A 24,559-nucleotide genomic window follows, 5' to 3' on the forward strand; every position below is an offset into this window, starting at 1 on the left:
ACTAACAGTACCATCGCCTGACATAGTCTCGAAGACTATGCCACGGCAATAAGATTTCTTAGGGCACTGTTTGAGCCTCTTATTAGGCCCAATACAGTTCTTACATGGGCCTAGCTAGCTCCTAATTGGGTTGGCCCAAATCCAAGCCCAATTACGTGTTCACTACGAAATACTAAGATATTTGCTAAGCTAAACAAGTCCCTATGTCTATTCTTCCGGCGAGCTTCTGACGATCTTCCGGCGAACGAGTTCAAAGAAAAATACATTTAGATTCTTTTATAACTAAAGTTCTTTTATTAAACACATAAAATGCTTTAGAAATAGAAGAATATCTAAGAAAAATACCTTTTATCGAATTTTGCATCAATTTTTTTCAAGGCATCTTTTTTGTTTAAATAACACATTTACAACCGAAAATTTTAAAATATAAAATAATAGATTTTTTATTATTCCACAGCTCATAAGGAGTTTTAGAAAGTAATAGTCTTACTAGAACTCTATTTATGACATAGCATATTGTGTTAATGGCTTCGACCCAAAAATATTTGGGTAGGTTATGTTTGTTTAACATGATTCTTATTATTTCTTGTAAACTCCTATTTTTTCTTTCAACTACTCCATTTTGTTGTGAGTTTCTTGGAGTAGAAAAATTATAGTTGTACTCATTTGATTCATAAAGTTTTAAAAATTATAGTTTTGAAACTCACCACCGTGATCACTACGTATAGATGAAATCATAAAGCCTTTTTCATTTTAAACAAGCTTACAAAATTTTGAAAAATACCTAAAACAATTACTTTTGTGTGCTAAGAAGTATATCCAAGTGTATCTACTATAATCATCAACAATTACAAAAGCGTATTTGCTACCTCATAAGCTTGTTGTATCAATTGGTCCAAATAAATTCATTTGGATCAATTGCAATAGTTTAGAGGTGCTTATTTGATTCTTTGACTTGAAACTACCTTTTATTTGTTTTCCTAGTTGACATGCATCATATATTATCTTTGATAAACTTGATACTAGAGATTCCTCTTACAAGTTTTCTAGATGAAATTTGGGAGATTAGTTTCTTGCTAGCATGACCTAACCTCCTATGCCAAAGCAAAGCATCATCGCTTAAAGCTGAAAAGCACATTTCATTACAAAGATCATCAATGTCAATAGTATATATGTTATTATGTTTTAAGGCAATCATAGATGTAGTTTTGTATGGACTTTCAACAATACAAGTATTAGATTCAAATCTTATGATATATCATCTATCACACAATTGACTAATGCTTAGAAGATTATGCTTTAAACCATCTATTAATAATACGTCTTCAATCAAGAGTTTTGATTTGTTACCTATGGTTCATTTGCCAATGATTTTATCTCTGTTGTTATCTTTGAAGGTGACAAACCCTTCGTCTCGGCTAGTGAGCTTAGATGATTGAGTTGGATCTCCGATCATGTACCTTGAGCATCCATTATCAAGATACCATCTCTTGCTCCTAGCTTGTGATTGTAAACATATCTATAAGAAATGAGATTTTCTTTTAAGTACCCATTTGATTTTGGGTGCCTATCTACTTGACTTATTATTTTTCATTGAGGCATTTATGGTTCCTTTAAGGACCCAAATTAGCTATGTGGACTATACTTCTTATATGGACATTTATGAGCATAATATCCAAATTTATAATAAAAGTTACATTTGTTTTGGGGTGAAACATGCAAAGTTGGGTATTTAACAAAGATAATTATTTTTTAGTAAGTGTTACTCACAAAGCCTATTATATCTCTTCTATGAATATAATCCTTTTTTGTAAGGATCATGTTTAAGGATTTACTTTCTATTTCAATTTTTTCCAAGGTTTCATGTAGTAGCAAAATTTCCTTTTAAGCATCTCTAATTCTTCACATTTTATACAAGGAGACAATATTTTATTATCATGCTTAATATTTAATCTATTAAATTTACTAACAAGAGAGGCATACTCCTTTTTTAATAATTTATACTTTTGACTAACTAATTTATATTTATCAAATAAATCATGAAAAGTATTTAATAATTCATCAAATGATAAATGAGCTTCGATCGAGTTACTTATCTCGTCGCTAAGCGCCATTAAAGCAAAGTTAGCAACTTTTTTGTTAGTTGGCTCCTTGTCTTCGGATGTGCTTGAATCATCCCAAGTAGTTTTTAGTGCTTTCTTCTTCTTGGGTTGCTTCTTCTTCACTCGGGGATATTCACTTTTGAAGTACCCTAGTTTCTTGCATTCATAGCAAACTATTTGGTCTTTTTAAAGTTTATTTTTTATTTTTAATGTCATGTTTAATTTTGTTCCTTTTTATGAATTTTTTAAATATTTTTGTTAGAAGTGCAAGTCATCGTTGTCGTCATCATCATCATCATCATCACTTGAGTCTTCTTTCTAATAGTCTTCTTGAGTTCTAAGTATCAAATCCTTCTTGTTTTTTGGAAGGTTATTCTCAAGTTCTTCATGTGCATTGCATGTCATTTCATAGGTCATCAAAGACCCAATAAGTTCTTCGAGCGAAAGGTTGTTCAAGTCTTTGGCTTCTTGAATTGCAGTTACTTTAGGATCCCTCTTTCGAAGGGATCTTAATATCTTGTTAATAAGTTCAAAATTTGAAAAACTTCTACCAAGTGTTTTTAGACCATTGATGACATCCATAAACTAGGTGTACATGTCTCCAATGGTCTCACTTTTTTTTATATAAATTAATTCATAATTATGAACCAAAAGATTAATTTTTGACTCCTTAACCCTACTCATGCCTTCGTGTGTGATTTCAAATGTATGCTAAATGTCATAAGCTATTTCGCAAATAGAAACTCGATTGAATTCATTTTTATCCAAAGCACAAAATAAAAACATTCATAGCTTTCGTGTTTAAAGAGAAAATCTTCTTCTCTAAATCATTCCAATTGTTCTTTAGATAAGAAGACTTTTGAAATCTATTTTCAATGATATTCCATAACTTGAAATCCATAGAAATCAAGAAAATCCTCATTCTAATTTTTCAATATGTGTAATCAATTCTATTGAATATGGGAGAACGTGTGATAGAATGACCCTCATGATTGCCGACAAAAGCTTTCTCTCTTGGGTTTTCAATCAAATCGAGAGTAACCTTGCTTTGATACTAATTGTTAGGATCAATATAACACTAAGAGAGGGGGATTGAATTAGCGTAATGATTAAAATGACGATTACTATTCGAAATCTTTCTGAGTTGATAAAAATATAATGAAAAAATCATATCGGGAAGATGTCGGCTTGAAGTAAATGTACAATGCAAAGTGCAGCTAAGTAATGAAAGTAAATAGTAAGGAAAGAATATATTAGATTTATAGTGGTTTGGTCATTGTGACCTACGTCCACTTCTGATTCCTCCTCTATCGAGGTCATCGGTGTCCACTAATGGTCTTCCTTCAATAGGCAAAGACCAACTACCTTCTTACAATGCTTTGTTCTTTTCATGAGTTTAAGAGGCAACTCTTACAAGCCTTACGCCTCTTCTTGAATGATTACAAAACTAAAGAAAGAGGATGAGGACACTTAGCACTTTTACAACATTTTTACACCTCAATACTTCAAGATTTTTTTTCATACTTTTGTTGCTATTTCATGTAGAAAGTAGTAGGATATTTATAGGCTCCAATGGCTTTAAGATTGGAGCTAAAAAGTGTCTCATTCCGAATTTCTAAGGTACTAGCGGTACCACCGCTATTACTAGGTGGTACTACCACCTGATACCCTGATACTAGATGGTAACACCGCCTAGTTTAGCGATACTACCGCCTGACAAAGCCTCGGAGACTAGGCTATTTGACAGGGTGGTACCACCGTTTGGCAGTATTAATTACCGATGGTACCACCGCTTAGACCACTTGGGAAGCTAAGCCTCAAGCGGTTCCACTACTAGCTCTAGCAGTGCCATTGCCTGACTAGGCTCTAGGTCATTATTTGAGCCATTAGTTTAGCCCAAACCAACCCTGAATTGAGCCCAATTGACCTCTAACTGAGTTAGTGGGATTACCTCCCAATCCTAACTCAATCTAAGTTCTAACTATAATAATTAAGGTATTAACTAAGCAATCTTTGTTCAGTATGTTAATTAATCTTCTAGTGAAGTCTCGATGAACTTTTAGTGAACTCTCGATAAGCTTTTGGCGAACTCCCAATAAAATCTTGGCGAACTCCCAATGAACTCTCGACGAACTCTCAACGAACTCCCGATGAACTCTTGGCAAGCTTCCGGCACATCGTCCAAATCTTTAACGTATCGTCCAATCTTTAACTCCGGCCCAACATCTGCTTTATGCCTTATTCATTATCGTAGTTAATCTTGCAATACTTATTTCAACATATGGATTAGATCATTAATTTTTCAATTGATTTTATCATCAAAATCCAAGATTCAACACAGGCCACCTGCACGCAGGTGCTGCACCCACCCACAAGGGCGATGCCTATGGGCAAGGCACTCATAGGCAGATCACTTGCGTGTAGACGCTATGCCCGCCTGCAAGAGTGGCGCATAAGGGTAGGGCGCCCGCAAGAATGGGTGACACTCTCCTATAGAGGCAATCACTTGCAAGGCGACAATTAGACCATCGCGCTACCACAGCAGCGTCGCCCGGGGGCAAACCGCCTGCGGGTAGGGGTGACGCCCACCCGTAGAGGCGGCCGCTAGTGGGGTGGAGGCGGCGGTCACAACACAGAAGGGATTAGAGCTCTTTAAGTAAAGGGATAATTTTACCCCTTTGAATTTTAAAATTTTGAAGGTTTATCCTTTCTATCTAAATTACATAAATGCCCTTCATAATTTAGAAAATTTCTTATATATCTCAAATTTCAGAAAAAAAAATTAGTTAATTAAAAGATTTAATTAAATATTATTATTTATCTAGTAGTCTTATATAATGATATGCACATGTGACGTATGATGTTGATGGATTATCATGGACTGTGTGATGTGATATATGTGTGTATTGTGATTATTATCGTTATTGGGTCTTGCGATCTTCTATTTTTTCTTATTAATTACAAGTCTACGTGCTTGTAATTATGTTATAATTACACGAGAAGGCACAAAAGGAGTATTGAGGTGATAGCGGGACCCACGAGGTCGAGACAGATGATCGGATGTATGGAGATGCACTGAGATGACAACATAATCGATGAGGACGAGATGGATGATCACAGGGTATGGAGATGCGCCAAAACACACATAGATCATGATGTGAGTGATTGGGTCCACTAGCTCGGGCTTGATCATATTAGGCTATGGTTCATGATCATTTTGTATGATTGCTCATGTGATGTTTAATTACCTATACACATACTAGATATATATATATATATATATATATATATATATATATATATATTGCATACAATGTAGATATATATTAAATATATATTTATGTGACATGTTATATGAGACTAAATCAAAATCCCCTCTCTCAATAATATTAAGTTAGTAAATGTGAGATAATTAAATTGACCCACATGGCCTTCTATCATTATAAGGAGAAATCAATTCCCAACGTAGTATCACACATTTAGTTAGTTTTACTTAAGTTGTATAACACCCTTACATGTTCGTCCGTAAAGGTCAACCTCCCCGAAATCTCCTATGGTTCCTTAGGACCTACAAAAGAGAAAATAGGTTAGAAAAATCATTTCACTCGGGATTTACAAGTAATCATTTTAGCAAACACTTTATAATCAATGCAAATTATAAACATACTTCACAAGCTCTGAACGGTCACACAATAAAAGGTCCAAAATGGACCACTACAGATCGAAATCTCCACAAGTGCTCACATGACACAACCTTTGTTTGTAAACCTAAGACGACCACTAAAACTAAAGAAAATGGGGCTACTTAACCTACTATCAGTCATTTATATGTTGTGAAAAGTATGAAGAAAACCAAAAGACACAGACAAACATAAGCATTACATCAAACACCTCATTTATAATTTTGTTTGTGACATTCTCCCTCACTTATTACTTCAACGTCCTGATTAAAGCCTTTGTAGATGCTACATCTCCTCGTTTTTGTTGAGTGTTTAATCTTTTAATCCAATTACAATACGCCTTCTGGCTCCTAGCTAGACTCCCCCGTTGTTGTTGAATAGTCGAACTTTGATCCGTCATGTTACTTCAACTTGCTAATGACTCTAGCTCTGGTGTGGGGTCGACTAAGTTGTGCTGATCCCTATTATTTCCTGCAGATCTCTTAGATGAAGGAAAAGATCATCCTTAGTATATGCTAGTCTCTCAAATGCCTCATGTTACTTGAACTAAATGGATGCTTGTTGGAGCTTTAACGTGCATCGTCTCACATATTTTAAAGTTTTTGGGTTCTTCCTTTGTAAAATTTGCCATCGATTCTTCTTCTACTTAGTTGTTACTTCTAAGTAGGTTTTCATTACTTATGCTTTTGATACACATTCAGTTGAAAAATGAAGCGAATAATCTACTCTCAGTAGTACTAATTACCATTAGTGAGGATTTGATAACTATTGGCTTCCATTAGGTTTTTTCGAAAGGTTTTTGAACATATCCAGAGCTCTTTTGCTAGATAGATAAGAGAATTAGGGTACTTAGTTTTACCCATTCTTTTAAAGGTTGAGAAGGCAAAGGTTATTTGACTTCGCCCGCCTCCTTATAGATTGTATTCCATACATCGATCTGGTTACTAGCCTTTGCTCACTTTTTTTCTTATACTTCTAAAGCACTAGAAGTGTTTGCACTCCTTGTATTGAGTTAGCTACTATGATTCACCTTCTCAATGCCATTGAACTTCTGGAATACAAGAAGTTTTAACCCCAACTTAGAGTAAGTCTCTAATAGTTTTGGTCGCCTTTGAGATTATACTATCTTCTCGATCATCTTTACCGTCGACTCCTCTGAGTCATAAAGGTACAACATCACATACTATCTACTTCGTTCCTTGGTCGAGTACTTTTGCATCGACCCAAAATCCTCCACTTTCAGCTATCTTGATAAGAAGCTCGTTAACACTGGTCTTACGAAGTTTCCTGGCCTCTACCCTTCAGCCTTGTCTTAGTACTTGGAGTTTGCCTCTATATTCTCCACCTCCTTGGCCCCTTTCATGACCTAGTGCTCTCCATCCATGAGAATAAGGGATTGTTGACTTCACGAAAGTCCTGCCTCTATGGTACCATGACACTGCCATACCCGTGACCCTATTATTCATCACCTTGTATCTGTATCTTTTTCTTCACAATTGATAGATCAGCCTCTATGGCACTATGACACTCCTCTGAGTCCACCTTTATTCTAATCGATACTTAGTTTTAGGTAGCTAAGTCTCTCTGGACTAGTTATCGTTTTCTAGCCCCTTTTAATCCCATGCTATAATATCTCTATGTTCTTCGAATAATTTTCTTTGATCGATGGAATAATCGATGGAAAGACGGACTGTAAATAAACTATCGATGTTGTATTTGATGGGATATAAAGAGAAATAAACTTTTATATATGAATAAATACTTGCAGGCCACAATACACAACAAAATTAAATTGAACACCAAGATATACGTGGAAAACCCCTCCAATGTGAAGGGTAAAAACCACGGGTTAAACTAGAGATAATCCACTATAAGAATAATGAATATACAAATCTTAATCTCTTGCCCAAAACCCTAGCAATAATCATAAGAGAATAATTGAGATACAAGGATCACATCATTGTACACAAAATTCTAAATTCTCCATAATTCTCCCCAAGTAATTACAGTAAGAATCTACTATAGATTTGATCTAACCTGAGATGAGAACACTGTTAAATGATTGAGAACAGTCTCTCTGCGTTGTCCTTGTTTTCTTCCCTTTCTTTCTCCTTGGATTATTATTTTTTTCTACTCTTTTTCCTATTGCCAAGATCTCGCCCTCGTTGCTGCCCTATTTATGCCTCTTTCTTTCTTTAAAATGCAGCCACCCACACCCCCTTAATATGAATTAGGGTTAGGCTAAGTGAGGAGGTGGGATGTGGGCTGATAAATCCCACCATGGGCTGAATGTGGGATGTCAGCCCAACAACCTCCCCCTTAAACCCATAAGGGAGGTTGTCTTATGACTCCTCAATGTGAAGCCATGCACTAGCTGTCGACATATCTCCTGTCTTTCTTTTGGTAAAGTCTTTATCAACATGTTTGCTCCATTATCATCTGTGTGAATTTTCTGAAGTTACAACTGTTTCTCTTCAAACACATTTCGAATCCAATGGTATCTGACATCTATATGCTTTGACTTGGAATGAAATATTAGGTTCTTACACAAATGGATGGCATTCTGACTGTCACAATACACCACATAGTTTTTCTATTTCAGCCCCAATTCTTGTAAGAATTCTTTCATCCATAACATTTCTTTGTATACCTCTATAGCAGCAATATATTCTGCCTCTGTGGTGGAGAGAGCAATACACCTTTGTAATCTGGATTGCCATGACACAGCTCCCATTGCAAAAGTAAGTACATAACCTGATGTGGACTTCCTCGTATCTATATCTCTTGTCATATCTGCATCTGTGTAACCTATCAACACAGGTGGTCCACCTCCAAAGCTTAAACAAATCTTAGAGCTCCCTCTGAGATATCTAAAAATCTACTTCATTACTACCCAGTGCTCTTTGCTTGGATTTGCAAGAAATCTGCTAGTAACACCCACTGCATATGCGATGTCCGTCCTTGTACATATCATCGCATACATTAAACTTCCAACTACTAAAGCATAAGGAACCTTTTCATTTTCTCATTCTCCTCATCACTTGACGGACTCTGTTTGAGCACAATTTGAAGTGACCTGCAAGAGAAGAACCAACTCGCTTTGCATTGCTCATATTAAACCTTTCTAATACCTTCTCAATATATTTCTCCTGTGATAACCAAATCGTCTTAGTTTTTCTATCACGGAAAATCTGCATGCCCAGTATTTGCTTTGCTGGCCCCATGTCCTTCATTGCAAAAGACTCACTCAATTCCTTCTTCAACCTGTCAATTTTAGATATATCTTTCCCAAGAATAAGTATATCATCAACATAAATAAAATTCTCACCAAACCATTTGATATACACACAATGATCTAAAGTCATTCTTTTATATCCATTTTCTGTCATAAATAAATTAAACTTTCTATATCACTATCTTGGAGCTTGCTTTAGCCCATATAAGCTCTTCTTCAACTTGCAAACAAAGTTCTCTTTACCTTTGACTTTGAAGCCTTCTAGTTGCTCTATATAAATTTGCTCATTCAAATCACCATGAAGGAAAGCTGTCTTCACATCTAACTGCTCAACCTCCAAGTCCTGGCTAGCAACAATACCAAGAGCAACACGAATAGAAGACATTTTAACAATAGGAGAAAAAATCTTTTCAAAGTCAATACATTTCGTTTGACCAAAGCCTTTCACAACTAATCTAGCTTTGTACTTTGGTTGAGAACAATATTCTTGAGTCTTCAACCTGAAAACCGACTTGTTATTCAATGCCTTCATTCCATTTGGTAGTAGCACCAAATCATAAGTGTGGTTCTTCTGAAGTGCATCCATCTCTTCCTGCATAGCAACTAACCACTTCTTTTTCTACTCATTTTCAACTACTTCCTGGTAACTCTCTGGTTCACCTGCATCAATAAGCATCACATATTCATCTGTAGAGTATCTTCTGGAAGGTTGACGTTGTCTAGAAGATCTTCTCAACTGAGGTTCTGTGGGAAGTTGCTCTCCAACTTCTTTTTGCTCAACATGTCATGCAGGTAGATCAACATCAGGCTCTACACCATCTTCCTACACATCTCCCCCATCACCCTGATATACTAGAGGAGTAAATAGGTCACAATTTGCTAATTCTTCTGTAGAAGTCTTGGCTGGTGCCTTCTTCTTCAAATCCTCAAAGAAGACCACATTTCTACTCCTGAACACCTTTTGCTTTTCTGGATCCCAAAGCATGTAACTAAAATGATCATGTGAGTAGCCAAGAAAAATATATTCTTTAGTCTTACCATCTAGCTTGGACCTCTCATTGTCTGGAACATGTGCAAATGCATGACAACTAAACACTCTCAAATGCTTGTAGAAAACATTTTTCCCTGACCATATATGCTCTGTAACATCACCATCTAGGGTTGTACATGGTGATAGGTTGATCACATCAACTACAGTCATCAAAGCCTCATCCCAAAATCTTTTGGGTAGCTTGGCTTGTGAAAACATATATCTGATATTTTCCATGATGGTACGGTTTATCCTCTCTGTAATAGCATTATGTTGAGGTGTACCAGGAACTATCATCTCATATTGGATGCCATGTGACTTGCAATAATCATTAAACAATCCTGTATACTCACCACCATTATCTGATCTTATGCATTTAAATTATCTTTCTGTCTCCTTTTTAATCCTAGCATGAAACTCTTTGAAGACATTAATCACCTGATCTTTGGTCTTCAAAGCATAGGCCCAAAGTTTCATGGAAAAATTATCTATAAAAGTGACAAAATAAAGTGCACCACTGATACCAGGAATATCAATAAATCCACCAGGAGTTTTTATCCTCAAAGGACCATATACATTTGTATAAACACGGTCTAAGGCATACATTTTTCTAGACATAGCAGGACTAGCAAATGAAACTCTATGTTATGTACCAACCAAACAATCAATACAAGGGTTCAAATGTATACCTCTGAGATCTGGTAATAAATCTCTCTTGGAAAGAGCTTGTAGCCCCTTCTCGCTTATGTGTCCTAGTCGCCTATGCCACAACTCCATGTTGAAGTCTTTTTCTACAGCATTTAATTGCTCACCACAAGCTTTGGCCTACAACCTGTACAAAGTGTGACATTTCTTTCCACTAGCCACAATTAAAAATTTTTACTGAGCTTCTATTGCCCTCTGTAAAATCTGCTATCATAGTCTTCATCAACTAGTCTTCCAACTGAAATTAAATTCAGTCTCAAGTCAACCACATGCCTCACATTCTTAGGTACTAACTTACAACCAAGGTTGGTCTTTAAATTGATATCACCCATGCCAATGATGTATGTTATGCCATAATTGCCTATCTTGACAACACCAAAATTTTCAGACCTGTATGTAGCAAAAAACTCTCCGTTGTGTAGCATGATAAGAAGCACCTGTGTCAATCACCCACTCAAGATCCTAACACACATAAGAAAAAATATCATCATAAGGAGATAAAATCAAATAATCACCACCCTACACTATAATTGTGATATTATCTTTTGACTATGTAGACTCCACTTCTTTTTTAGTTTTCTTGCTCTTCTTAGATTGCTTACATTGGTTCTTGTAATGTCCTTTCTCACCATAGTTATAGCAAACAATATCTTTTTTTGATCTTGACTTGCTTCTACCCATGCGTGAACTGCTTCTAGACTTTGACTTTCCTTTGTTCTCTAAGATAAGTGCTTGTGAATCATTCTGAGATGTTGCTGAATTCTTTCTTCTCAACTCCTCATTCAACAAACTGCTTGTTACTTGACTCATGGTGATAACACCATCTGGCGTAGAATTACTAAGAGAAACCACCAGTGTCTCCCAACTTTCTAGCAATGAACTGAGAAGTAACAATGCTTGCAACTCATCATCAAGAGACATTTTCATAGAGGATAACTAGTTAGTGACACTCTGCATTTCATTCAAATGCTCGAAGCACCCTCTCTATATTTTAGATTCACAAGTTTTCTGATTAAAAAAGCTTTGTTGCTAGCTATTTTTCTTTCATAGAGACCTTTTAACTTTTTCCAAAGAGAATAAGCAGAACTTTCAGTAGAAACATAATGAAAGACACTATCATCAAGCCATTATTGAATAAACCCAACTATTTTTCGATCTAACATCTTCCACTCATCATCTATCATAGTTATGGGTTTTGCACTATCCCCCTGCAAAGGTCCATACAAATCTTTGCAATATAAGATATCTTCCAATCTTGGTTTCCATATTATCCAATTGTTTCCATTCAAACTAATCATGCGAGAAACATTACTGGCCTCCATGTTCAAATACAAAATTAAATCACCAAAACCCTACTTTGATACCAATTGATGGGATATAAAGAGAAATAAACTTTTATATATAAACAAATACTAGCAGACCATAACACACAACAGAATTAAATGACATCACAATCAAATAGAACACCAAGATATACGTGGAAAACCCCTCCAATATAAAGGGTAAAAACCATGGGACAAACTAGAGATAATCCACTATAAGAATAATGAATATACAAATCTCAATCTCTTGCCCAAAACCCTAGCAATAATCACAAGAGAATAACTGAGATACAAGGTTCATGTCACTGTGCATAAAATTCTAAATTCTTCCTAATTCTCCCAAGTAATCACAGTAAGAATCTACTGTAGATTTGATCTAACCTAAGATGAGAACACTGCTAGATGATTGAGAATAGTCTCTCTGTGTTGTCCTTGTTTTCTTCCATTTCTTTCTCTTTGGATTTCTGTCTTTTTCTCCTCTTTTTACTACTGCCAAGATCTCATCTGCCGCCCTCATTGCTACCATATTTATGCCTCTTTCTACCTTTAAAATGCAGCCACCCACAACTTCAGATTTATGATGAAGAGGGTATAACCATGTATATTTGGTAAAATAGTCTACGAAAATAACATAAAATCTGAATTTGTCAAAGGAAGTGATTGGAGTGGGGCCCCAAACATCAATGTAAATAACCTTAAGGGGTTTAGAGCAAGATATGGAGGATTTTCCAAAGGGAAGACTATGACTTTTATTACTTAAACAAGGATCACAATAAGTTACGATGTTATTGGTTGTAAGCGTAGGAAGAGTAACGAGAAAGTAATTTTTGCTGAATAAAAGTTGAGGGATGACCAAGATGATGATGCCACACATCAGTTGGAGCTACGACCGAAGAGTAGGTAGTGGGTTGGGTGATTTGTGGATTTGATGGCTACTCGTAAATGTTGTCTTTACTCTAACCTCGGACCAAGGGTGCCCCCGTGCTCAAATCCTTGACAAGAAAGGAGTTAGGAAAGAATTCAATTGATGTATGATTCTATTTGCAGAATTGAGAAATGACACATTGGGTTTTTACATAAATGGATAGCACTTTGACTATCACAATGCACCACATAGTTTTTCTATTTCAGCTCCAATTCTTGTAAGAATTCTTTCATCCATAAAATTTTTTTGTATACCTCTGTAGCAGCAATATATTCTGCCTCTGTGGTGGAGAGAGCAATACACCTTTGCAATATGGATTGTCATGACATAGCTCCCCCTGCAAAAGTAAGTACATAACCTGATGTGGACTTCCTCGTATCTATATCTCTTGCTATATCTACATATGTGTAACATATAACATAGGTGGTCCACCTCCAAAGCTTAAACAAACCTTAGAGCTCCCTCTGACATATCTAAAAACCCACTTCACTGCTATCCGGTACTCTTTGCCTAGATTTGCAAGAAATCTACTAGTAACACCCACTGCATATGTGATGTTTGACCTCGTACATACCATCGCGTACATTAAACTTCCAACTACTGAAGCATAAGGAACCTTTTACATTTTCTCCTTCTCCTCATCACTTGACGGACTCTGTTCTAAGCACAACTTGAAATGACCTGCAAAGGAGAACCAACTAGTTTTGCATTGCTCAAACTGAACCTTTCCAATACCTTTTGGATATATTTCTCCTGTGACAACCAAATTATCTTGGTTTTTCTATCATGAAAAATTTGCATGCCTAGTATTTGCTTTGCTGGCCCCATGTCCTTCATTGCAAAAGACTCCCTCAATTCTTTCTTAACCTGTCAATTTTAGACACATCTTTCCCAAGAATAAACATGTCATCAACATAAAGTAAGAGAATAATAAAATTCTCACTAAACCATTTGATGTACACAATGATCTGAAGTCATTCTTTTATATTTATTTTCTATCATAAATGAATCAAACTTTCTATACCACTGTCTTAGAGCTTGCTTTAGCCCATATAAGCTCTTCTTCAACTTGCAAATAAAGTTCTCTTTACCTTTGACTTTGAAGCCTTATGGTTACTTCATATAAATTTTCTCCTCCAAATCACCATGAAGGAAAGCTGTCTTCATATCTAACTGCTCAACCTCTAAGTCTTGGCTAGCAGTAATACCAAGAGTAACATGAATAAAAGACATTTTAACAACAAGAGAAAAAATCTCTTCAAAGTCAATACCTTTCTTTTGACCAAAGCCTTTCACAACCAATCTAGCTTTGTACTTTAGTTGAGAACAATATTCTTAAGTCTTTAACCTAAAAACCCACTTGTTCTTCAAGGCCTTCATTCTATTTGGTAGTAGCACCAAATCATAAGTGTGGTTCTTCTGAAGAGCATCCATCTTTTCCTACATAGCAACTAACCACTTATTTTTCTGCTCATTTTCAACTGCTTCATAGCAACTCTCTGATTCACTTGCATTAGTAAGCATCACATACTCATCTGTAGAGTATCTTTTGGAAGGTTGACGCTGTTTAGAAAATCTTCTTAATTGAGGTTCTGTGGGAAGTTGCTCTCCAACTTCTTCTTGCTCAACATGTCCTACAAGTAGATCAACATCAGGCTCTACACTATCTTCCTGCACGTCTCCCCCATCACCCTAATATACTGAAGGAGTAAATGGGTCATAATATACTAATCCTTCTGCAGAAGTCTTGGCTAATGCCTTCTTCTTCAAATTCTCAAAGGTTTGATCATCAAAGAAGACCACATCTCTGCTCCTGAACACCTTCTGCTTTTCTGGATCCCAAAGCCTGTAACCAAAATGATTATATGAGTAGCTAAGAAAAATATATTCTTTAGTCTTACCATTCAGCTTTGACCTCTTATTGTATGAAACATGTGCAAATGCACGATAACTAAACACTCTTAAATGCTTGTAGGAAACATTTTTCCCTGACCATACATGCTTTGCAACATCACAATATAGGGCTGTACATGGTGATAAGTTGATTACATCAACTGCAGTCATTAAAGCCTCAACCAAAAATCTTTTGGATAGCTTGGCTTGTGAAAGCATACATCTGATCTTTTTCATGATGGTACAGTTCATCCTCTTTGTAATAGCATTATGCTGAGGTGTACTAGAAACTATCATCTCATGTTGAATGCCATGTGACCTACAATAATCATTAAACAATCCTGTATACTCACCACCATTATATGATCTTATGCATTTCAATTGTCTTTCTGTCTCCTTTTTAATCCTAGCATGAAACTCTTTGAAGACATTAATCACTTGATCTTTGGGCTTCAAAGCATAGGCCCAAACTTTCATAGAAAAATTATCTATAAAAGTGACAAAATAAATTGCACCACTAATACCAGGAATATCAACAAATCCACCTAGAGTTTTTGTCCTCAAAGGACCACATACATTTATATAAACACGGTCTAAGGCATACATTTTTCTAGACATAGCAGGACTGACAAATGAAACTCTATATTATGTACCAGCCAAATAATCAATACAAGGGTTCAAATGTATACCTCTAAGATTTGATAATACCTCTCTCTTGGAAAGAGCTTACAACCCCTTCTCGCTCATGTGTCCCAATCGCCTATGCCATAACTCTATGCTGAAGTCTTTTTCTACAGCATTTAATTGCTTACCATAAGCTTTGGCCTGCAACTTATACAAAGTGTGACATTTCTTTCCACTAGCCATAATAAGAGAACCCTTACTGAGCTTCCATTGCCCTTTGTAAAATCTGCTAACATAGTCTTTGTCATCTAGTCTTTCAACTGAATTTAAATTCAGCCTCAAGTCAATTACATGTCTCACATCCTTAAGCACTAACTTGTAGCCAAGGTTGGTCTTTAAATGGATATCACCCATGCCAATGATGTCTACCGTGCTATAATTGCCCATCTTGACAACACCAAAATTTTCAGACCTGTATGTAGCAAAAAATTTCCTTCGTGGTGTAGCATGATAAAAAGCACCTATGTCAATCACCCACTCAAGATCCTAACATACACAAGAAAAAATATCATCAGAAGGAGATAAAATCAAATAATCACCACCTTACACTGTAGTTATGATAATATCTTTTGACTCTATAGGCTCCACTTCTTTTCCCTTTTTTTTGCTCTTCTTATGTTGCTTACATTGGTTCTTGTAATGTCCATTCTCACCATAGTTATAGCAAACAATATCTTTTCTTGATCTTGACTTGCTTCTACCCATGCGTGAACTGCTTCTAGACTTTGACCTTCCTCTGTTCTCTTAGATAAGTGCTTGTGAATCATTTTGATATATTGCTGAATTCTTTCTTCTCAACTTCTCATTCAACAAACTACTTGTTACTTGACTCATGCTGACAATATCATATGGCGCATAATTACTAAGGGAAACCACCAGTGTCTCCCAACTTTCTAGCAATGAACTGAAAAGTAACAATGCCTAAACTCATCATTAAGAGACTTTTTTTAGAGGATAACTGGTTAATGATACTCTGCATTTCATTCAAATGCTCAGCAATAGAAGCACCCTATCTATATTTTAGGTTCATAAGTTTTCTAATTAAAAAAGCTTTGTTGCAAGCTGTTTTTCTTTCATAGAGACCTTCCAACCTTTTCCAAAGAGAATAAGCAGAACTTTCAGTAGAAACATTATGAAAGATACTATCATCAAGCCATTGTTGAATAAACCTAACTGTTTTTCGATCTAACCTCTTCCACTCATCATCTGTCATAGTTGTGGGTTTTGCACTATCCCCCTACAAAGGTCCATACAAATATTTGAAATACAAGATATCTTCCATTCTTGGTTTCCATATCATATAATTGTTTCCATTCAAACTAATAATACGAGAAACATTACTGGCCTCCATGTTCAAATATAAAATTAAATCACCAAAACCTTGCTCTGATACCAGTTGATGGGATATAAAGAGAAATAAACTTTTGTATATGAATAAATACTAGTATGCCATAACACGCAGCGGAATTAAATGGAATCACAATCAAATAGAACACCAAGATATACGTTTAAAACCCCTCCAATGTGAAGGATAAAAATCACGGGACAAACTAGAGATAATCTATTATAAAAATAATGAATATACAAATCTTAATCTCTTATCCAAAACCCTAGCAACAATCATAAGAGAATAACTGGGATACAAGGATCACGTCTCTGTGCACAAAATTCTAAATTCTCACCAAGTAATCACAGTAAGAATCTACTGTAGATTTGATTTAACTTGAGATAAGAACACTGTTAGATGATTGAGAACAGTCTCTTTCTTATTTTCTTTCCTTTCTTTCTCCTTGGATTTCTGTCTTTTTCTTTTCTTTTTACTGCTGCCAAGATCTCATCTGTTGTCCTCGTTGTTGTTCTATTTATGCCTTTTTCTTTCTTTAAAACGTAGCCATCCATACCTTCCTAATATGAATTATAGTTAGATTAAGTGAGGAGATGGGATGTTGGCTGATAAAGTCTGGGCTGTCAGCCCAACAATATTAGGCAAAGAATGCTTGTTTGCATGTTGCAGTGGACACCATCACCATCTCCCAATGTGCAGGTGAAATCAGATGAAGTCTCTTAAGTCTCCTCTTCCTCTTCGAAAGGCATCTAGTGCGTGATTTAAGTATCTTGTCCCGTGACAATCACTGCACATTCGGAAACTTGAATCCGAAGCGGACTTTGAATCTGATGGAAGGACTTTTCAATCCGCACCCTTCTCTTCTGCACATGTTCATCTTCGCTTGTATTGTTGCTGGAAACACGCATCTCTCTCTAATCAAAACAATCTTCGTAAAACTGGTGTCGCATTATCATTGTGAATCAATCTCTGATGTGAGAATTGAGATTGTTTATTATTTGTTGCTCTACAAAGCAAGATAAAAAGACAAGAACAGCTCGCTGAGTTGCTACTAGATTGAAGAAAGAGAGACCCAAGCAATGAGGTGTCGTTGGATGAATCTTTGACCAAACAAGCTGAATCTTATTAGCTTTACGGCAATGGCAGTGGAAATTGGACATTCTCTCGCATGAAGCAAAAGCTAATCAAGAACACAGAAAATTAAGAGTAGGAGCTCGTGGAGAACGCAGGGTGATACAGACGATTTTATCCCTTTATCCCATGCCAATTTGTTGCTATGGAGGCCGATATCTAAGCCGGGTTTTAAGTTCCTAGTCCCAAAATCTTAACACGGTCAAACCTCATCAGCTCAACAAAACAATGTTGCACTCTGTTGGTAGGGATTGAAATTTATCCTGAGACACATGAATGAATACAAATGAGTTGGGTGGTTTGGACAATTGGATCTATTGAGCCTAAATCAACAATTAAAATAGTAAGATATGAGATAATACAAATGAGAGGGAAGTGATTTGTGCGTGTAGCTAACGACGGCAATGCACAACAGAGAAAAGATAGAAAGAGAAAAAGAAACGAGAAAGATCAATGATTTAATCTAAATTTTATGTGAAGAATCTTTATAGTAAACTCTATAATCCTAATACTGTTGATCTATAATTTACCGTCTCTAAGGTACTTTCCTACTATACCCACTTTGTGAGATATAGAATTCTCCTATGATGATGATATGTTATTCTTCAGTCAAGATCTATATTTTTAATGTTATTGTAATCTAATAACTTTTTCCTAACAAATGTTCATGCTGATTACTATGTCTTAATATATGCATACTTGCATACTGATGCTAACATACATAAAGTAAAATAAATAAAAGAGATCTAATCCTAATACAAACAATAATTAAATAAAAATAGAGATGATGGAATTGAAAGAACCCAAAAATGTAATCACTGTCCTAAGATAAAAATCTCTTTCAACTCCTAAACCTTAAATCGAGATCAAAAGATGAATTTATACTTTCCTTCTATTATATTATATATAAAAAATATTTTTGAGATATAAAAATAAAAAATTATTTGTTTAATAAAAGATAAGTGATAAAGGCAGGATTCAAGTCCAAAACCTTGTGATGATATTTCAAAGTATTTAGTAACTAAACCAGTTAGTACTTTAAAAAAAAATTAGTTTACATCTAAAATATTTAATTAGTCAACAGAAAATTAAATAAATGATAAGTGTTGAAATTTGAACTATTCCTCCTATAATTTCTTACACTTCTTTCAACAAAAAATTGATTGAGTTTGTGGAAAATGATTAGCTTGAGTTCATATTGAACCCCACTCTTCCTTTACGTGAGATCTTTATTAATTCTACATAAAAGACTAGATTATTTTTCATTTTTTCTATATTATACATAACTGTTGGGTCCAGTCCATACGTGGGCTTGGACAAATTTGGGCCATGAGCCCAAATCAAAGAAATCACTAATTGAAAGAAAGGGCAAAAATTGGGTGACGGCAGCGTGTGGGTGTGCGCTCAGTGAACGCGTGAAGCGTGCGGCGTGCAGAGGAAAGAGGAGAGAGAAAGATTAGGTTTCTGAGTTTTCTACTTGACGATCGGTAGCTAAACGTTGTCAGTTTTGACTCAAATTTTATGTGGAGAATCCTTGCAGCAAACTCTACAATCCTAACGGTGTTGATCTGCAGTTTATCCTCTCTAAGATACTTTCCTGTAATATCCACTCTATGAGATCTAGAATTCATTTTTCAGGAGATCCATCTATAGATCTATGTTCTTGATGTTATTCTGATCCTTTAGTTATTCTAGAGAAGACATACTGTAAACTTATTATCATTATTATTGATAGTGGAAGTTTGAAGTGGACTACGATCCCGTGGTTTTTCCCACATTGGGTTTTCCACGTTAAAAAGATTTGGTCTCATTGTGTGGTTGATTTTTGCTCTATTATTTATGCTGTGCTGATTAATATTTTTATTTGGATATCAAGTTGGTATTTTGATGAGAAACCCATTTTGATACACAAAGAGAGAAAAGAATATTCCGCTTTAACAGATTTTTCCCAACAATAACCATTATAATTTATGAAATATAAGAATTCATAGAGGTTCTATCGTTATATAACCGAAAACAAAGGATACAATAAACAGCCCATCCATCGAGACAATCTCCTATGATTAAAACTCCATTTCTATTGGTTAATAATTTTAATCAAAATATAGTTAAACCTCTAATATATCTTATTCTAAGCTAATGGTCAATAATTTTAATCAAGCTTAATCTTTTCTTTTTTATTGTGAAGCACAAAATGATTGATGCAAGTGATATTACTTGTGTAGTACATCTAGAAAATTAGTGTGATAAAAATGTATCATTTTGTTTTTATTTGATAATTTTTAGAGTTGTAAACTATCTTATGAGTTCTATCTTCATCGATTATTTTTATAAATAAAATATTATTTAAGAATGGTGATATAATGTCCTTAGTGAGTAGATAAAAATATAGGTGATTATCATACGTACATCCTTTATTCGCATTGAGTCTATATATAACTTCGAGATCCTTTGTGTGTCATCGTTCAACTCGTAGTTCCTTCGATTTATTCTTGATTCTCTTGTGGATGATTATATTACTCAGTATGTTTACTTTTCTAATATTTTTTCTTCGTAAAGATCGTAAGTGACTCGAATGAGATTAGCACCAACGAGTATCGTGTCGTAACTAACATGTCTTAGACGATCTCAAGTGAGGACATGACAAGTGGTAACACATGAATTGAATTCCAACCTTATTGGCGCGTATTGCACATATTTGTGGCCCATAAATAGGTGCCTAAATGTTCATCACTTCCTCCTCACGAGAGAAACGCACGAAATAGTCTCTCGTTGCACTCTCTCTCACTCTGCTCGCCAGCTTTGCTCAGCAACCGGAGATGGATCGCCGCAGCAATCTCTTCCGATCCTGCAAGCCTTACCTCGCCATGATCTCCCTCCAGTTCGGATACGCCGGCATGAACATCATCAGCAAGGTCTCCCTCAACCACGGCATGAGCCACTACGTCCTCGTCGTCTACCGCCACGCCTTCGCCACCCTCTCCATCGCCCCCTTCGCCCTCATCTTCGAGAGGTACATCCCCACCGCCACCATGCATCGTCGACGACAACACCCTCACCGGTTTCCCATCTTTTGATTCTTGATGGCAGGAACGTTCGACCCAAGATCACGTTCCCCATCTTCTTGCAGATATTCGTGCTCGGTCTCCTCGGGTTAGTACTACCCATCACCTCTCTGACCATCATTTTGCCATGGAAGATTTCGTCCCGTTGATGGCTGAGAAGTGGTTTGCAGGCCGGTGATCGACCAGAACTTCTACTACGTCGGGCTCACGCTCACCTCGCCGACCTTCTCCTGCGCCTTGAGCAACATGCTGCCTGCGATGACCTTCGTGCTCGCCGTCATCTGCAGGTAGATCATCGGGTCGAACCGACTCCGTCTTCCCGCAATCGCGTTGAGTTAATGCCAGGTTGATATGATACCCCGGTCATGGTAGGATGGAGAAGTTGCACATGAGGAAGGTGAGATGCCAGGCCAAGGTGGCGGGGACTCTTGTGACGGTAGCTGGAGCGATGCTGATGACGCTGTACAAGGGACCGATCATGGAGATGGGATGGGCAAAGCATGCAGATCCACACCAAGGCAACGTGCCGGCCGCCGCGGCCGATGGCACCGACAAGGACTGGCTCAAAGGCTGCGTCTTCGTCATCATCGCCACTCTGGCTTGGGCTTCTCTCTTCATCCTTCAGGTAGAAGTTCGAGCAATATGTTTGGCACAGGATTTGGTCGACCAATTCGTGTTATGGGTCTCGTGCTCAACAGGCAGCAACCATGAAGAAATACGATGCTCCCCTCTCCCTCACCTCGCTTATATGCTTCATGGGCACTCTGCAAGCCATTGCTGTGACCTTGATCATGGAGCACAAGCCTTCCGTTTGGAGGATAGGCTTCGACATGAACCTTCTTGCTGCTGCTTATGCCGTTAGTCTCTTTCTCTCTCTCTCTCTCTCTCTCTAATTCTCTCTCTTTCTAGCTTGTGAGTTGCTGAAGAGATTTCCTATTGGATTTGATTGTGCAGGGGATCGTGACATCAAGCATTGCCTACTACGTCCAGAGTTTGGTGATGCAGGACAGAGGGCCGGTGTTTGCCTCTGCCTTCAGCCCTCTAATGATGATAATTGTAGCAATAATGGGCTCCTTCATCCTCGCTGAGAATATCTATTTGGGAGGGTAAGATTACTGTATCCGCGAGTAGGAATCCATGATGGCCACCAAGTTACTTAGAAGCTCTCCACCGTGTTGTCTTCTGCTTGCAGAGTGGTCGGAGCAGTCCTCATAGTTGTCGGCCTCTACTCTGTTCTTTGGGGCAAGCACAAGGACAACAAGGAGAAGAAGCCGGAAGCCATGGATATACCACTAGCAGTGAAGGGGACAATGAAGCTGGATGAAGATGAGCTGGAGACGAGTAAAGCCAACAACTCGGTAGCAGAGAACTCCGTGAAGACCAACAAGGAGGAGCCATAGGCTGTTAGCTGCTAGTACTTGGAAGGAGGACTCATGTAACAGAGAGAAAGAGAGAGAGAGAGAGAGAGAGGGCATTATGTAGTTGTCACCTCCTCTTCCTTTTTCCTTCCCCCTCGTCTTTTTTTCTTTTGGTGATGTAGTTGTCACCTCATGCAAGCTATGTATTGCAAGTTGGAAGGAATGCCAATGAAGAGATTTTAACCTTATTCAAAAAATTATGTCTAATCTCGTTCAAAATGAGTTCTTCAGACTTCGTTTATATTCACTCCAGACTGCATGTATTTTGACATCTATGAATCTGTTTCATTTACCTTCAATTACACTTTTCTACTTGTAATCTATATTGGTATGATCGAATGGTTTGCTTGTATCCAAAACAATCTTTTCCTTGTCTCAGTGCCCACTGGCATTCTCGACTGCAGAGTCCCACCTCAATCATCTTATGTCCCTTTGCATTGCCTTCTTTCCTCTCATTGAAGCATTTTGGAGCTTCATCTATCGTTTCAGTGTCGTCCGCCCCTACCAACCATAGTAATACCATGAATCTGGGAGTCCTTTCCAACATAAAAGTGCTGGAGACGACTGGATTACAACTTTGGCAACACCACTGTTTACATTTCCATGATAAACATAAGACATTGCAAGTAACTTCAAATCCGAGGAAGAGAACTAAATTGTCTTGATATAATCGATTCTATTGATGAAAATATTATACGTACTGTAACATATAAAAAATAATACTAAAATAAGATTTAAAAGATAATTTCATAGTGTTATCATCAACGACATTAATTTTTTCTTTTGTAATTTTTGTAAAAGCATTTTTCCTCTCTAACTTTGACAGAGGAGGAGGAGGCAAGATCACAATAGAGAGATTTTTTTATGAGTACCTAACTGAATAGCACTCACTTTATTTTCCACCAGAGACCCTCTCTCTCCTGATTTTTAATATTATAAAATTAACTTTTTAATCATGTTTTAATGTCATTTTTTACACATGAAAATATGTACAATATTTACATTAGTAGAGTCGACGATGTGAGAAGAAATGAAATGAAATGAAATTTTTTCCTTTAATAAGTATAAGGATCTTAATGTAATTTTTAAAAATATAGATATTAGGATGCTAAAAGTAACTAATTATAAAAGATAGTATATAATTAATCCATAATTTTAATGTGAAGGATTTTGTTTGAGGCTGTTGCTTTTGTTTAGTGTTCATATTGCTAACCTTCTAACCACACAATGGAGACAAAGGCATGTTTGTGGGATTGGAGCAGGGTGCATAGTGGATGATTTCTAGTTTAAGATATCCCCAAAGCACTTACACTGACGAGGAGTCGGTGAATGAGGAACAATGCTATGTAACTAGAAGTGGGATAAAGAAAGTTAAGCAGTCTCTTTTGGGGATTATTAATCTGTTTTTATTCATTAATCCTGATAAATAATTTCAGCTTTCCCCCAAAGTACTGAATAGGTTTGATTCCGAGTTCCATTTCATGCATAAAATATGGACAACTTGTGGCAGAAAGTTCCTGAGAGGAATATCACACAACTCCACTTCTAGAGTCCCAATCCCTTCCTGCATTCTAAATTCCAAACATGGTGTTGGTTGATGAACTGTTGATGATACCCTCCATATGTTAGGCATCCTTGATGGATCACACTGAAACTTTTGCTGGTTAGCTAAATGTGTTGTGTGATGTCTGTACAGAATCTCATGCCATTGGTCTCATTCAACACTAAAAAAGAGAGTATGATTCACATAAAGTAATGTAGATTCTCTCTTCTAAGCTATCTGTTTGCTCATAGTTGTGTGTTTCTTTTGATTTCTCTGGTCATGGGCATCATATGCAGTGATCAAGTTCGAGTTTCAACTAATAAGATGATCTTCCACACTGGTTAATAAGATAAGCTCTCTTACTGATTCAAACAGGAAAAGAATTGTTGAAACCAACTGAGATGGTGCTTGTCATGCTCATTAAATGGATAAGATCATTGCTGAAACCAACTCAGTAGATTAACCCACCACACACCACAAC

The 24,559-nt window shown here is 36.6% G+C and overlaps 1 protein-coding gene across 1 annotated transcript; it reads left to right on the plus strand.

Moving 5' to 3' along the window:
- Window positions 1-20,776: 20,776 nt before the first annotated feature.
- On the plus strand, window positions 20,777-22,732 carry LOC135671357 (WAT1-related protein At5g07050-like). Its single transcript, XM_065179418.1, has 7 exons — window positions 20,777-21,065; window positions 21,143-21,205; window positions 21,288-21,404; window positions 21,490-21,742; window positions 21,816-21,974; window positions 22,072-22,223; window positions 22,310-22,732. Exons 1-7 carry the CDS (start codon window positions 20,872-20,874, stop codon window positions 22,515-22,517), a joined length of 1,146 nt encoding a protein of 381 aa, XP_065035490.1. The 5' UTR covers window positions 20,777-20,871; the 3' UTR covers window positions 22,518-22,732.
- The last annotated feature ends 1,827 nt before the right edge of the window (window positions 22,733-24,559 follow it).

Source organism: Musa acuminata, unplaced genomic scaffold (genome assembly GCF_036884655.1).
Source record: "Musa acuminata AAA Group cultivar baxijiao unplaced genomic scaffold, Cavendish_Baxijiao_AAA HiC_scaffold_1139, whole genome shotgun sequence".
Classification (NCBI taxonomy): Eukaryota; Viridiplantae; Streptophyta; class Magnoliopsida; order Zingiberales; family Musaceae; genus Musa; species Musa acuminata.